The following is a 13,503-nucleotide window of genomic DNA, read 5'->3' on the forward strand; positions in this document are numbered from 1 at the left end:
CAGTTCACTTCCTGCTCAACAATCAGCGGACACAAGGTATTCATGTTCCCATCAGGGGGTACAGGGAGCAGACAATAGCTAAAGAAGTCATGTATCATAGCCCGCTAGCTAGTTAGCATTGTTGTCTCAGGGGCACCCAGCTGGGAAAAGACAACAGCTAAAGAAGCCATTAGGTCTTATACTGTGTATATAAGCCTGCTAGCTAGTTAGCATCGCTGTCCTTGGCATCTACTTACCTACATGTAGCAATTGAGGACGCAGCTATTGTAGAGTTGCGGGTTAGTACATGTTTTCATTTATTTTATTGGCCTGGCTAGCTATGTCACAACAGTTAATGGTTTATTTTTTATGGAGGTTAAGGTGACTTCCTGTCCTGGCGGGATTGCTTCCTGTACACGACGGCTCCCTGCAAAGGCACTGTGTTAGTTTAGGGGCTAGAGGTCACCCCTTCAATCCACACGTCAGTTACAAGAAGCATGAGTCTTTTCTGACAACGTGTTTATGTGTGTTTGAAATAAATGTATCCTCTCTCAAATCACAGCACGACTGAGTGAACTCAGATGGGGATCTGATCTTCACTAGGCTTTTTGTCTGATCCTGATAACAGCAGTGAGACATCTGGAATCCATCTCTAGCTCCAAGCAATACCCCCTTAGTTATCTTTAGGTGTGACCGTGGCTGTGGTACTTGTATAGGTTTACAGTAAATTAGGCTAAAAGGTGTGGTTGGACAATATGCAGCGTATTCCCCTGTCCTCACTCCCCTGTCCTTTCTTTCTTTCCATCTTTCTTTCTGTCCTCGCTCGCTCTCGCTCTCTCGCTCTCTCTCTCTCACTCTCTCTCTCGTGTCATGTGGTGTCTGTGAGGACTCAGGTAGAGTCTTAATTACACATCCTGTTTATCCCGGTGTTGTGTGTGATTTGGCTCCCCTTCTTGCTGGCTGTTTCCCCAGCTGTGGAGGCCGGGGGTTGGGGGGGGGGGGGGGGGGGGGCTCAGGCCTCCACTCTGGAGGAAGAGGGATATTAAAGTGCCTACCACACTTCCTTCTATTTGGAGACTGATTTGTAAAAGATACTGTTCAAGAAACTAGGAGGAAGCAGTGACCCAGTGGGAAGTCTGTCCTCATCAGAGAGACATGATTACTATTTAATGGTGTCTGTCTGACACACTGTGCCTGGACTTGGTGTCAAAAGGGCCTAGTTCTGGGCCTAGTTCTGGTCTGTCAGTGTTGTGCCTGCATGTACAGAACGCTGCCTAGGTTTGTGCTAGTTGTAGTCCCAGGCCTGTGGGTCGTAGTCCCAGGAGCAGTCAGGCTGGCCACAATCACATGATCTCTCCCTGCTCGTCAGGGCCCCGTATGTTTATGAAAATGATCCTCCCCAGGAATGCCTTGTGCATGCCAACATGTCACTGTCTTCTCTCAGCGCCTCTGCGTGCGTGGGGGTGGGGGTGGAGGGGCAGGGGGGAGGGGGGGGGGCGGGATTGTGTTAAGTGTATTTGTCGGTTGGGTTGTTTGGTTTCGTGTACATAGTCTGTTTGGGTGGGATGGGATTTTCCTTGCATGTGTGTGTGTGTGTGTGTGTGTGTGTGTGTGTGTGTGTGTGTGTGTGTGTGTGTGTGTGTGTGTGTGTGTGTGTGTGTGTGTGTGTGTGTGTGTGTGTGTGTGTGTGTGTGTGTGTGTGTGTGTGTGTGTGTGTGTGTGTGTGTTGATCAGTTATTTCTGTGTGAAGCTTGACTGAGATGTGGAGGGTTTGAACCATAGCGCCTGCTATGACCACAACACTGGAGGCTCCTCCCACTCCACTGCCCTCTGACCACAACACTGGAGGCTCCTCCCACTCCACTGCCCTCTGACCACAACACTGGAGGCTCCTCCCACTCCACTGCCCTCTGACCACAACACTGGAGGCTCCTCCCACTCCACTGCCCTCAGCACCATTGCATACAGCACTACTAGTAAACACACACAGTATATATATTAGATAAATGGCTAGATAACACTTTAGCCAAGACCATTGTGTTTATACCCCTCTATGTCTTTCACATTCTCTCTCTCTTTCTCTCTGCTCCCTTTCTGCATACCCATCACCTTTTATTAGCTTGATAAATCACCCCTGTTGTCAGTCAAGCCAGGGAGAATAATTGGATGTGCTTGTCTCCTGGCGTGATGGATTATCAGTCATTGGGGATTAAATTAACAGATAGTGCTCGGACGTAATGGTTTTTGTTTTGCATTTTAAATTGCCTGGGAGCCGGTCTGAGCGGAGTTTTATTGCTCTCTCTCAGTCCTCCACACTGTCTGTCTGTCTGGACATGAAGGAGCAGGTCTCTGTCTCAGTCCTCCACACTGTCTGTCTGTCTGGACATGAAGGAGCAGGTCTCTGTCTCAGTCCTCCACACTGTCTGTCTGTCTGGACATGAAGGAGCAGGTCTCTGTCTCAGTCCTCCACACTGTCTGTCTGTCTGGACATGAAGGAGCAGGTCTCTGTCTCAGTCCTCCACACTGTCTGTCTGTCTGGACATGAAGGAGCAGGTCTCTGTCTAAATAATGCCTGCCTGTCTGCCTGTGCCTGTCTGTCTGTCTGTCTGCATAGCCTAGCTCCCCTTGATAGAAGTTGACATGTAACCAGCTGGTCAGGACAGAAACACATTAACCACCTCAGCCTGACTGGATTCTCCTCCTTCAAATGAGCCCCTCACATGAGCAGCACAGAGAGACAGAGCCAGAAAAGACAAGTGGGAGGGAGGGAGATGGAGAAGGAGGGGCAGATACTGAATCACCCCTGCCTGTTTGCCGGAGCGTGAGCGATTTACCTTCCCAGACCCCCCTCTCGCTCCCCCTGTCCACATTATCATAATTGTGTCCGGGACATGAAGGTCCGGGGAAGTGATCATGTCATTTTATTTACACCCTGCTCGGCCCTTCTTACCAGCAACATGCCAGCTCCTGCCAGGCGGATGGGAGCCGGGCGACGGCCCCTGATCAGGCCTGTCGCTGGCCATCACTGGAGACTGGCAGCTCATGGATACCCAGTGACAAACCAAATCTCCGACAGGATGTGATGCACCTGCCAAGGCCCTATTAGAGTGGCCCCTTGGTGGGCATGCCTGCTGAGGCTGCCCCCAGGGCCTGGAGCCCCCAGCTCTCCCCCCTGCTCTTCAGTCCTCCTGCAGATTGGCTGTTAGCACTGGAAATGGGAGTTATTTTCGCAGTGACATTTCTGTTTAGACTGGATGTGTAGGTGTTTGTGTGTGCGGTGTGGGGCGGTGTAGGAGTTGGGCAGTTGTAGGTCTGCCTCCATTGCCATCTGACACCATCTTGTTACGGTTCATAAGATTCAAATCTCAGGTCATTGTTTTGGAGATAATTTGTTTTTGTCATTGAGTAGAAGAGAGGAGATTAGGAGGACAGGAGAGAAGGAGAAGAGGAGAAGGAGGGTGGCGACGTGCCCTTCGCAGAGACGTTTGTCCCACTTAGGCGTGTCAGATTGACAGTGTGAGGAGCGTGGGGGGGGGGGGGGGGGTTGTCACTACAGCGAAGCATCACTCCCCCAGGATGGACTCACAGGGGGGGGTGGGGGGGGGGGACTGTGTCCCCTGTGATCTGTCAGGACCCGACACCCAGCAGGACACTTCATACACACACGCGCGCGTGCACGTCACCTGTCTGAGGTGAACTGTTGGCACCCACATGTAAAGTGACAAGTCACATTGCCATCTTCTTTCCCCACCTCTCGAACGCTCTCTGTCCTTATCTCTCCCCCCCTCCCCCCCACACTGCTGTGCTCTGGGTAGCAGCCGAGGGGAATGGAGTGATGTGTTTGTGGTACAGCAGCACCTGTCTGGTCCTCTGGTAGACCTCTGAGCTCAAACTCTGCTGGCTGACCCACTTCTAATGAGATGACTTGAAACACATCACTGATATGTAAATCTTTCTTTCTCCATAAAGCCCGCACCCGTTTTAGCAAGATAGTGTTGATGGTGTGGGTGTGTGGGTGTGTGTGTGTTTGTGTGTGTGGAGGCAGATGAAGAGGCGTCAGACATATTAACTGACAGATGGAGGTTGATCCAACCCATTTATTACCCCAGAGGAGAATGCCATGGCGAGATTGGGCTTCATTAATTTCAGATTTAGTTTTCATTTCAAGCTGTTGCGCCCAGAGATAAATAAAATGGTGCATTATGTTTTTGCCAAGATATTTCTTTTTTGTTTTCCTGCAGTGGAGGCAAGTAAAGCGAGAGATGAGTGTGAGTTGTGTGTGTGTGTAAATACTGGCTGCCGGGAGGAAAGTAACACCAACGGTTGATGAGGTGAAATGGGAGGACTGTAATTTCTCAGCACGGCTTTAAAGTCTCGAACACAGATGGCTCATTTCTCCCTGGGAGTCCTGGGGCTCACACACACTCACTTACACACACATATACACACACACACACTCACTTACACACACACTCTCACTTACACACATATATATACACACACACTCTCACTTACACACACACACACATATATATATATATGTGTATATGTGTATCACACACACATGCAGTCTCACTCTCTCACACACTCACTCACACACATACTCACACACGCTCACTTACACACATATATACACACACACTCTCACTTACACACACACAAACCTGCACTCTCACTCTCTCTCTCACACACACACTCGCACACTAGAATAGAAAACATCAGTCTTTCCTTCTAGATAATCCCTGTGTTTGATGGCCTTCATGTGACTGCAGTTAATCTCTCTCCTTTTTCTCTGCAGCCTATTCTCCTGAGGACCTGAAGGAGGAGGAGGAGCGGTCAGTGGAGGAGGAGGAGGTGGCAGGAGGTGACCCCGACCTTGAAGAGGGTGACGTCCTTGAGACCGACGACTGCTCGGAGGACCAGGACCAGGTCACTGTGGAGACGAGGCGTGACCCGGACCCGTTGCTTAGGGAGACGGGCTTCGATGGGGACAGTGTGGTGGCCGAGCCCTCGGGCCGGGAGATGGACAGAGAATCCCACATCAGCGAGGCCAGCGACGGTCTGTCGGACTTTGACAGCAGCTCGGTGAAGGCGGAAGAGGGCGTGGCTCAGCCCGGCCTGAACGGAGGTCTTCAGCTGGAGATGACCCCCCTGGGCCCTGACACCCTGGAGCAGATGAAGGCCATCTACTCCAGCTTCCTCACCAACTCCTACTGGTCCCCCCTGAACTTTAACCTCACCCAGACCCTGACACCAAAACCCACCCCCACCCAGACTCAGACCCAGGCCCAGACCCAGGCCCAGACCCTGAGCCTGGCTGCTGGGGAGAAGCCGGTGCGCAGCAGCAGTACCAGCAGTAGCTGCAGCAGCAATAGTTATGACTGGCACCAATCAGCTGTGGCCAAGAGCCTCCAACATGCCCCCCAGGCCCGCCACCCCCCCTCAGAGCCCAGTCTCTTCAGCACGGTCCAGCTCCACAGGCAGAACCCGCGCCTGTTTGGGTCCATCTTCACCGGCGCCAGTAAGTTCCGCTGCAAGGGCTGCAGCGCCGCCTACGACACCCTGGTGGATCTGACGGTCCACATGAACGACACGGGTCACTACCGGGACGACAACCACGACCGGGCGGGCGCCGGGTCCAAGCGCTGGTCCAAACCCCGCAAGCGCTCGCTGCTGGAGATGGAGGGGAAGGAGGACGCCCAGAAGGTCCTGAAGTGCATGTACTGCGGACACTCGTTCGAGTCGCTCCAGGACCTGAGCGTCCACATGATCAAAACCAAACACTACCAGAAGGTTCCTCTCAAGGAGCCTATGGCCCCTCTGGCTGCCAGGGTCACCTCCTCCAGGAAGAGAGCTACCATCGGCCTGGACCTCTCCAGAATCCCCCGCTCCAGAGAGGGCACCCCCAAACCCAAACACCCCTCGTCTGACTCCAGCGACCCCTCATCGAAGGGCTCCAGCCAGTACACCACCCCCAACCACCGCTACGGGCACCAGAACGGTGCCAGCTACGCCTGGCAGTTTGAGTCCCACAAGGCCCAGATCCTCAAGTGTATGGAGTGTGGCAGCTCCTACGGCACCCTGCAGGAGCTGAGGGCCCACATGATGGTGACGGGTCATTACATCAGAGTGACCGGCTCCTCTGGAAAGAGAGGCAGGCAGGCCGCCCTAGAAACCTCCCCCAGCCCCGCCAGGGTTCTCACCCCCAGCCCAGCCAGGGTTCTCACCCCCAGCCCCGCCAGGGTCACCTCCCCCACTGAGCGGGTCCAGTCAGTCCCCCTGGCCCCATCCGCCTACTCCCCAGCTCCTCCTAGCACCTCCTCCCCTCCTGCCACCTCCTCTCCCCTCATAAAAGACATAAAAAAAGAGGAGGAGGAGGAGGAGTGCACCACGGAGCCTCTGGGAGAGGAGACCGGAGACAAACGGGTGACGAACGGCGAGGAGGTGGATGAGAAGTTTGACGTCTCCTCCAAGTACTCCTATTTGACTGAGGAGGACCTGAAGGAGAGCCCGAAGGGGGGCTTGGACATCCTCAAGTCCCTGGAGAACACGGTCACCTCAGCCATCAACAAGGCCCAGGGTGGCAACCCCAGCTGGGGGGGAGGTTACCCCAGCATCCATGCTGCCTACCAGCTCCCCAACGCCCTCAAAGTCCCCCAGGGCAGCACCGGCACGGAGAAATACTCCCCTTTTAAATACATGTTCTCCGGAGGAGAGGGGCTCACCGGCCTTAGCAACCCCAGACCCCAGCAGCTGGTGTCCCCTCCACCTCCTCAGACCTCCCCCCTTCCTCAAAACAACTTCCAGGCCATGGAGGAGCTGGTGAGGAAGGTGTCGGAGAAGGTGGCTAAGGTGGAGAGGAGGGTGAGACAGCCACTGCCGTCCCCTAAGAGGGACAAGGAGCCCCGGGCCCAGCAGCCTCCCCCCGTCTCCCCCCCCTCCGGCAGCGAGGCCGCCGACTCCCCTCGAGCTGACTCCCCCAGGGAGCCCTGGAGGTCCGTTACCCCCGCCAACAGCGACCGCGGGAGCCATGGCGACAGGGCGTCGCCGGGGGAGGCCAAGAGACAAGCGGGGAGGTCTCCTGGCTTGTCTCTCGGCAGCAGCACTGCCATCATCACAGGCCTGGCCCCCCCAGAGCAGCCCTTCCTCAACCCTCTAAGTGCTCTGCAGTCCATCATGAATGTCCACCTGGGCAAGGCGGCTAAGCCCCACCCCTCCCTGCCGCCCCTGCAGGACCCCCTGAGCCTGCTGTCCAGACTGAGTCAGAGCATGGCTGAGAGGGCCGCCGTGGCTGCCCCCCCCCTCCCCACACCGACCCCCGCCAGGAAGCCCCCTCAGCCGGAGTCCCCCGTGGAGCGTGGCCACTGCCAGCCAGATGGGGAGGACCAGCCCATGGACCTGACCAAAGGCAAGAGTGACAGGAGGGGCTCCGTGTGCTCCGCCCCCCTGACCCCCTCCTCCACGGCCTCCTCCGTCTCTCCCTCCACACACGTGACCCCCGTCAAGATGGCGGTGGTCTCCCCATTTACTTCCAGCAGCCCGCTCCACGAGAACGCCCTCTCAGACATCTCGGACATGCTGAGGAACCTGACCCAGACTCACCTCGTCTCCAAGCCGCCCTCCAGAACCCGGGTCCTGGACAGGACCGACCCCCTGGGATCCACCATGTCGGACGAGGCCGAGGGATCTCTGGGTCACAAGCGGAAGGGCCGTCAGTCCAACTGGAACCCCCAGCACCTCCTCCTGCTCCAGGCCCAGTTTGCCTCCAGCCTCAGGCAGACATCCGAGGGCAAGTTCATCTTCCAGGACCTCAGCCCTCAGGAGAGGATGCAGGTCTCCCGGTTCACAGGCCTCTCAATGACCACCATCTCCCACTGGCTGGCCAACGTCAAGTACCAGCTCAGGAGAACAGGCAGAACCAAGTTCTTGAAGAACTTGGACTCGGGTCATCCCGTGTTCTACTGCAGCGACTGCGCGTCGCAGATCAGGACCCCTGCTGCCTACATCTGCCATCTGGAGGCTCACATGGGCTTCAGACTGAGAGACCTGGGCAAGCTCTCCCCCAAACAGACCCTGAGGGACGGGAAGGGGACGCTGTCTGAGAAGCAGCCCCTGGAGGGCTTCCTCCCAGAGCCCCCTGCCCCGGAGGAGGCCGGTAACGGGACAGCGTATCGCTGCCAGCTGTGCGTCCGTAAGTTTGCGAGTAAACACGCCATTAAGCTCCACCTCAGCAAGAGTCACGGGAAGTCTCCCGAGGATCATCTCCTGTATGTGTGTGAGCTGGACAAACACTAGACGGGCTCTCGTCTTATCGACGGACTGGAAGGCAAGACGGTCCGAGGAGCGGAACTGTTGGAAAAGCCCGGAATGGCCGAAGTGTGAAAATACACAGTGATGCCGTTCTAACCACTGTTATAATTCAGCTTTATAACTACTGTTCAGAATCAGCACAATGCGGTTTACATTCATGGCCTCTAAACATTTCTGGTACATCTATATTTCAATAGAGGATTGTTTCAATTTTGAGAATGGCTAAAGGTAGAGGTTGTGAATTTTTCAAGCTTTACTGGGTCAGTTCACTCAACATATGAAGTTACTTTTGGTCTTATCACTATGCCTCTAGGTAAACAACAGTGAATATAGTAATTTTGTAATTTTGCAACTTGGATGAACTATCTCTTTGATTAGAAAATCTAGTCATTTGAAATGTAGAACTCTCTATTGTATTTTATTTGGATTTTGTGAAGTTGACTTCAAATCGTTGTTGAACTGCATGTCGGACAATTGATCAGATCCACATTAAATATACTTCAGTTTACTTGGCCAGCGGCCAAACACCTGGTAAATGAACAGACAATTAAAACAAATTTTACATTCTTCCCCATAACTTCAAGTTAATGCTTCGGATAGGCACAGAATACGTTTTTTATTTTATTCTATCAAGCGCCTTGGGACACCTATGACTCTACAGTAATAAAGATCTTGTTTGCAAACAGAAAAAACTCTCAAACGCATATTCAGTGTTAAAAAATACAACAACATTAAAAACCAGTGATAGCATAACGTCTGGCTGATGTTGCAGAGAAACCAACTGGACTGCATCTTTCTTGAGTCCTTGAGGGCTTTCAAATGAGTACTTCTTCCCCCCCTCCCACAGGGGGCGGTAGGGTGCGGAGCCTTCGTGGGGTCATTCCTCTGTCTGGCTCCCATGCCCACGTTTAACGTTGCTCTTACGTTCTGTGACATGAACTTTCTTTGATTCCAGATCTGTAAACATGTACATACAGTATATACGCTTCACACACGCTGTTTAAATTATGCATACTTGTTATATTTCCTTATTTAAGAGGATTACAACTACCCACTGGTGCAGACCCTCTGAAGAAGTCAAAATGACATTGTTTTGCACAATAGTTTTATAAATGTTATTTGATAAGAAAAAAAGTATAAGAATATGTTCATGCCATGTGCTTCTATGATTAAACTGACTTGATTGCTGCAAACTTTTTGTGAGTGTTTTTAAAAGACAGAAATATACAACTACTTTCGCAATGGCTACCTTAGTCAGGTGTTTCTGTGGAGCCAAGCATGTATATATGTAAAAAATAGCAGTCATTCAGCTAACTATTTTACTTCAGTTCTTGTAAAAGGTATAATTTGCCACATTTGCCAAAACCCCTTAAATCCTGTTGTGATTAACAACAGAGTACAGGTTGTCACTCATGAGGTGGTGGTGCCTAAACACACACTGGACCAGCCTGCGTGTGTGGGTGTGTGTTACCTCTGTGTGTGTGTGTGTGTGTGTTGCCTCTGTGTGCGTGTGTGTGTGTGTTGCCTCTGTGTTTGTGTTGCCTCTGTGCGTGTGTGTGTGTGTGTTGCCTCTGTGTGTGTGTGTGTGTTGCCTCTGTGTGCGTGTGTGTTGCCTCTGTGTGCGTGTGTGTGTTGCCTCTGTGTGTGTGTGTGTGTTGCCTCTGTGTTTGTGTTGCCTCTGTGTGTGTGTGTGTTGCCTCTGTGTGTGTGTGTGTGTGTGTGTGTGTGTTGCCTCTGTGTTTGTGTTGCCTCTGTGTGCGTGTGTGTGTGTGTGAAGACTGTAGTGTGTTGCCGGGAGGCGTCTAGCAGGTGGTGTGTGTGTGTGTGTGTGTGTGTGTAAACCAGCAGATGTTGGTGAGCCGGGGGCCACTGGAGGAGGACCTGCAGGCAGGGTGGGTTGATCACCTCAGGGGGCCTGGTGCCATTTGGGGGTCTGGTGCCATCAGCAGGCCTGGCAGAGACAGGCCACGCTGGCACACACCTGCTGTATCTGACTGGCCCCCCCAGAAAGACATGAACCCCGTCCTCTGCTCCAAGACAGACTGGCAGACGCGTCTCTAAACAAGCCTGTGAAACAGACACTAGCTCATTGGCAGGGGAGGAAAACAGACTAGTCTCACTGCTTCAGTAAAGATGTTTTGTGGATAGTTTGGACTCGAGCGGTTGTACACACACACACACACGATGACACTAGATAACCTGATTAATGACAGTCCACCACGTGGCCTGAATAACACGGGTTGATATCGCTGCCCTGCGTGAGGCGTTTGTCTTTCCTCGGGGGGGCCGGGGGGGGGGGGGGGCCGAGGCTGAGGTTGTCCGGTTACCATGGCGACGCGGTTGCCCAGCCTCTAACCCTGCGAGCTCACTCAGTCATGGAGGACAGCTCAGGCCGGGCTGCAGCTCCATTTACTCTTTTAAATCTCATCATCTCGCTTCACTTCCCCCCCCCCCCCTTCCCCCCTACACGCCCGGGGAACAGATTAATTAACACACACACACTGTGTCCTGACCCCATCCTCTCACACAAACTCATTACTGCCTCACAGTGTACCAGACTCGCTGGCGTTGGGGGAACGTTGTTCCGACGCTGCGCGCGAACCTCAGGATGACTCACCCTCCCAGACGAGGCTGGATAAGTCCTCTAACAAAGGATGATAATTGAAAGATGGGATTTAACACGCGAGCCATTGATAGTTTCCAGTGATTTAGAAACGCCTGCGTTTAGCTGTGGGCTACTGCAGAACGACGCTCTCTTTCTCAAGCTCTGCTTTTAAATTTAATTCCAAGGTGTGATTCGGTAACGGATGTATTGGAATAGGCCACTATGAAAGCTGAGATGGGGAGGGGGGGGTGCAGGGGGAGGGGGGGTGGTTAAATGAGTCACTTGACACCATGAGGTTAATACTGTAGCTGCAGGGAAGAGGACTAAATGACAGGACTTTTGCATGGATGAGCATCAGAGAGCCAGAGGAGGAGTCACTGTCTCAGCAGGAACAGAACACCCAGGCCTGCTAGTCTGGATCAGTACCACACACCAGAGAGAACACGGTAGTGTGCTAGTCTGGATCAGTACCACACACCAGAGAGAACAGTGTAGTTTGCTAGTCTGGATCAGTACCACACACCAGAGAGAACACGGTAGTGTGCTAGTCTGGATCAGTACCACACACCAGAGAGAACAGTGTAGTTTGCTAGTCTGGATCAGTACCACACACCAGAGAGAACACGGTAGTGTGCTAGTCTGCTTCAGTACCACACACTGGATGAGATGCCTTTGTCCTGCTCATCCTCGAGTGTGTGGGATGACTGCTTCGCCTGGATGATCCCAAAACAAAGGCTTCAGAGATGAGAGAGGGGGGTGGGAGTGTGTGTGTGTGTGTGTGGGGGGGGGGGCACACCCCGCTTTCTCCTCTCCTCCTACAGAGAGGGGTGTGTGTGTGTGTGTGTGTGTGTGTGGGGGGGGCACCCCTCTTTCTCTCCTCCTACAGAGAGGGGTGTGTGTGTGTGGGGGGGGCACCCCTCTTTCTCTCCTCCTACAGAGAAGGCCCCATCAGCTCTTGTCATCCTTCTAATGAATATCAGTTAGATTGCTGTGTGGATCTGACGAGCTGGGATGTCAGGGTGATTTGTGTGAGTGTGCTGGACTGAGAGGCCCTGGCTAATGAAAGAAGAGGCCGGGCTGACAGAGTGATGAGCATCTACCCCATCATACCAATCACACCAGGAGGACAGACAGGCAGGCAGGCAGGGAGACAGACTGACAGACAGACAGGAAGGAAGACTGACAGACGCAAAAACCAGAAGCAAAACAGGCAGACAGAGACAGACAGACATACATACATTGAGAATGACAGACAAGACAACCAGAGCAGAGGACAGACAGACAGACAGACAGACAGACATCAAGACTGACAGAGTATGTTGAGGAAAAAAGAATGGCTACCATGTTGTTCTATCAAAGAAAAAAAAACTTGTCTATATGTTAGTTGTATTTTGATCGCTTCATTTATTGATATGATACACGTGTAGGATTGATTTGATGATGTCGCTTGTTCAGGAAGTGAACGGGTTCTTGAGCTTTGTGAAACTAGATATGTTATCAGTGTGATGACAATGGTAGAAGCAGGTGCTCCTGGTCCTGGTCTCCTGACAGATCACTGTGATTACGAGCCATGTCACCTCGTCCGCCTGACCTTTCAGTTTCTTGGAACACGTTGCGTGCTTGGAAGGAAGCGTGTCTGTGCGGCGTCGTCACGGTTACATGATATCTCCTGACAGCTCCACGGGAGTCATGGAGACCGCTGAGATGGCGTCACCCCTGACCTCTGACCCTGTCTGCCTCCAGGAGGCGGGACCACACTCGCCAGTGGGTCACCTGGAGACCTGACTGGAGGACAGCTAGAGGCAGGAGAGGCAGGAGGGCGTGGGTCACCTGGAGACCTGACTGGAGGACAGCTAGAGGCCGCAGAGGCAGGAGGGCGTGGGTCACCTGGAGACCTGACTGGAGGACAGCTAGAGGCAGGAGAGGCAGGAGGGCGTGGGTCACCTGGAGACCTGACTGGAGGACGGCTAGAGGCAGCAGAGCCTTGGGAGCGAGTGAGAGTTTCGGTGAGACGGAGAGAGATGTACGTACGTTTCATCCCCAAAACCGCCCTGACTGACAGGATGCGCCGTGCGTGCAGCTGAACTGCAGCGGGGCCGCGGCTGCCTGAGATAGCTGTCAGAAGCGTTTAACTCTGAAATCTGACAGATTTGCTAAAGACACTCGTCTCTGGGCACTCCTCTATGTATCGTTAGTTTAATGCACAATGACATGACCAATTATAGCGAGCTCCATGCTCAAATAGCATGTCAAAACCTGTGTATCAATCCATTAGGTTCTGTCTCCCAGCATATTAAGTGGTACCTTAAGCAATCTCTCCAGCGGGTTAAATTGCTGACTGGCTGGAAAATGTTCCTGGGCGCATAGAGCTGTCTCTCTTTAGGAAGGAAAGTCTCCCAGACGGGAGAGAAGAGACACATGAACGATACGTCTGGATAATGGGCCACATTGTTTACTTAGCCCAGGCAATGTATCTGTGGTAAACTCTAAAATGCATTTACGAAGGAATCAGTCACTGTGTTTGAAGCCTTGTTGATAGTGCAGGTCTGGCAGGGTTGGGAGAGGAGGAGTGTGGAAACATGTTCCGTGTATTCTGGTGTCGTGGCACA

General features: G+C 53.0%; 1 protein-coding gene across 1 annotated transcript in view; it reads left to right on the forward strand.

The window, feature by feature from the left end:
- Positions 1-9,473, forward strand: part of LOC136942450 (teashirt homolog 3-like) — a 17,026-nt gene extending 7,553 nt beyond the window's left edge. The window contains exon 2 of the mRNA XM_067235356.1: positions 4,778-9,473. Coding sequence (XP_067091457.1) covers positions 4,778-8,274 — 3,497 coding nt within the window. The 3' untranslated portion in view covers positions 8,275-9,473. The remainder of the gene's footprint in view (positions 1-4,777) is intronic.
- Positions 9,474-13,503: the final 4,030 nt, after the last annotated feature.

Source organism: Osmerus mordax, chromosome 4, assembly GCF_038355195.1.
Source record: "Osmerus mordax isolate fOsmMor3 chromosome 4, fOsmMor3.pri, whole genome shotgun sequence".
Lineage (NCBI taxonomy): Eukaryota > Metazoa > Chordata > Actinopteri > Osmeriformes > Osmeridae > Osmerus > Osmerus mordax.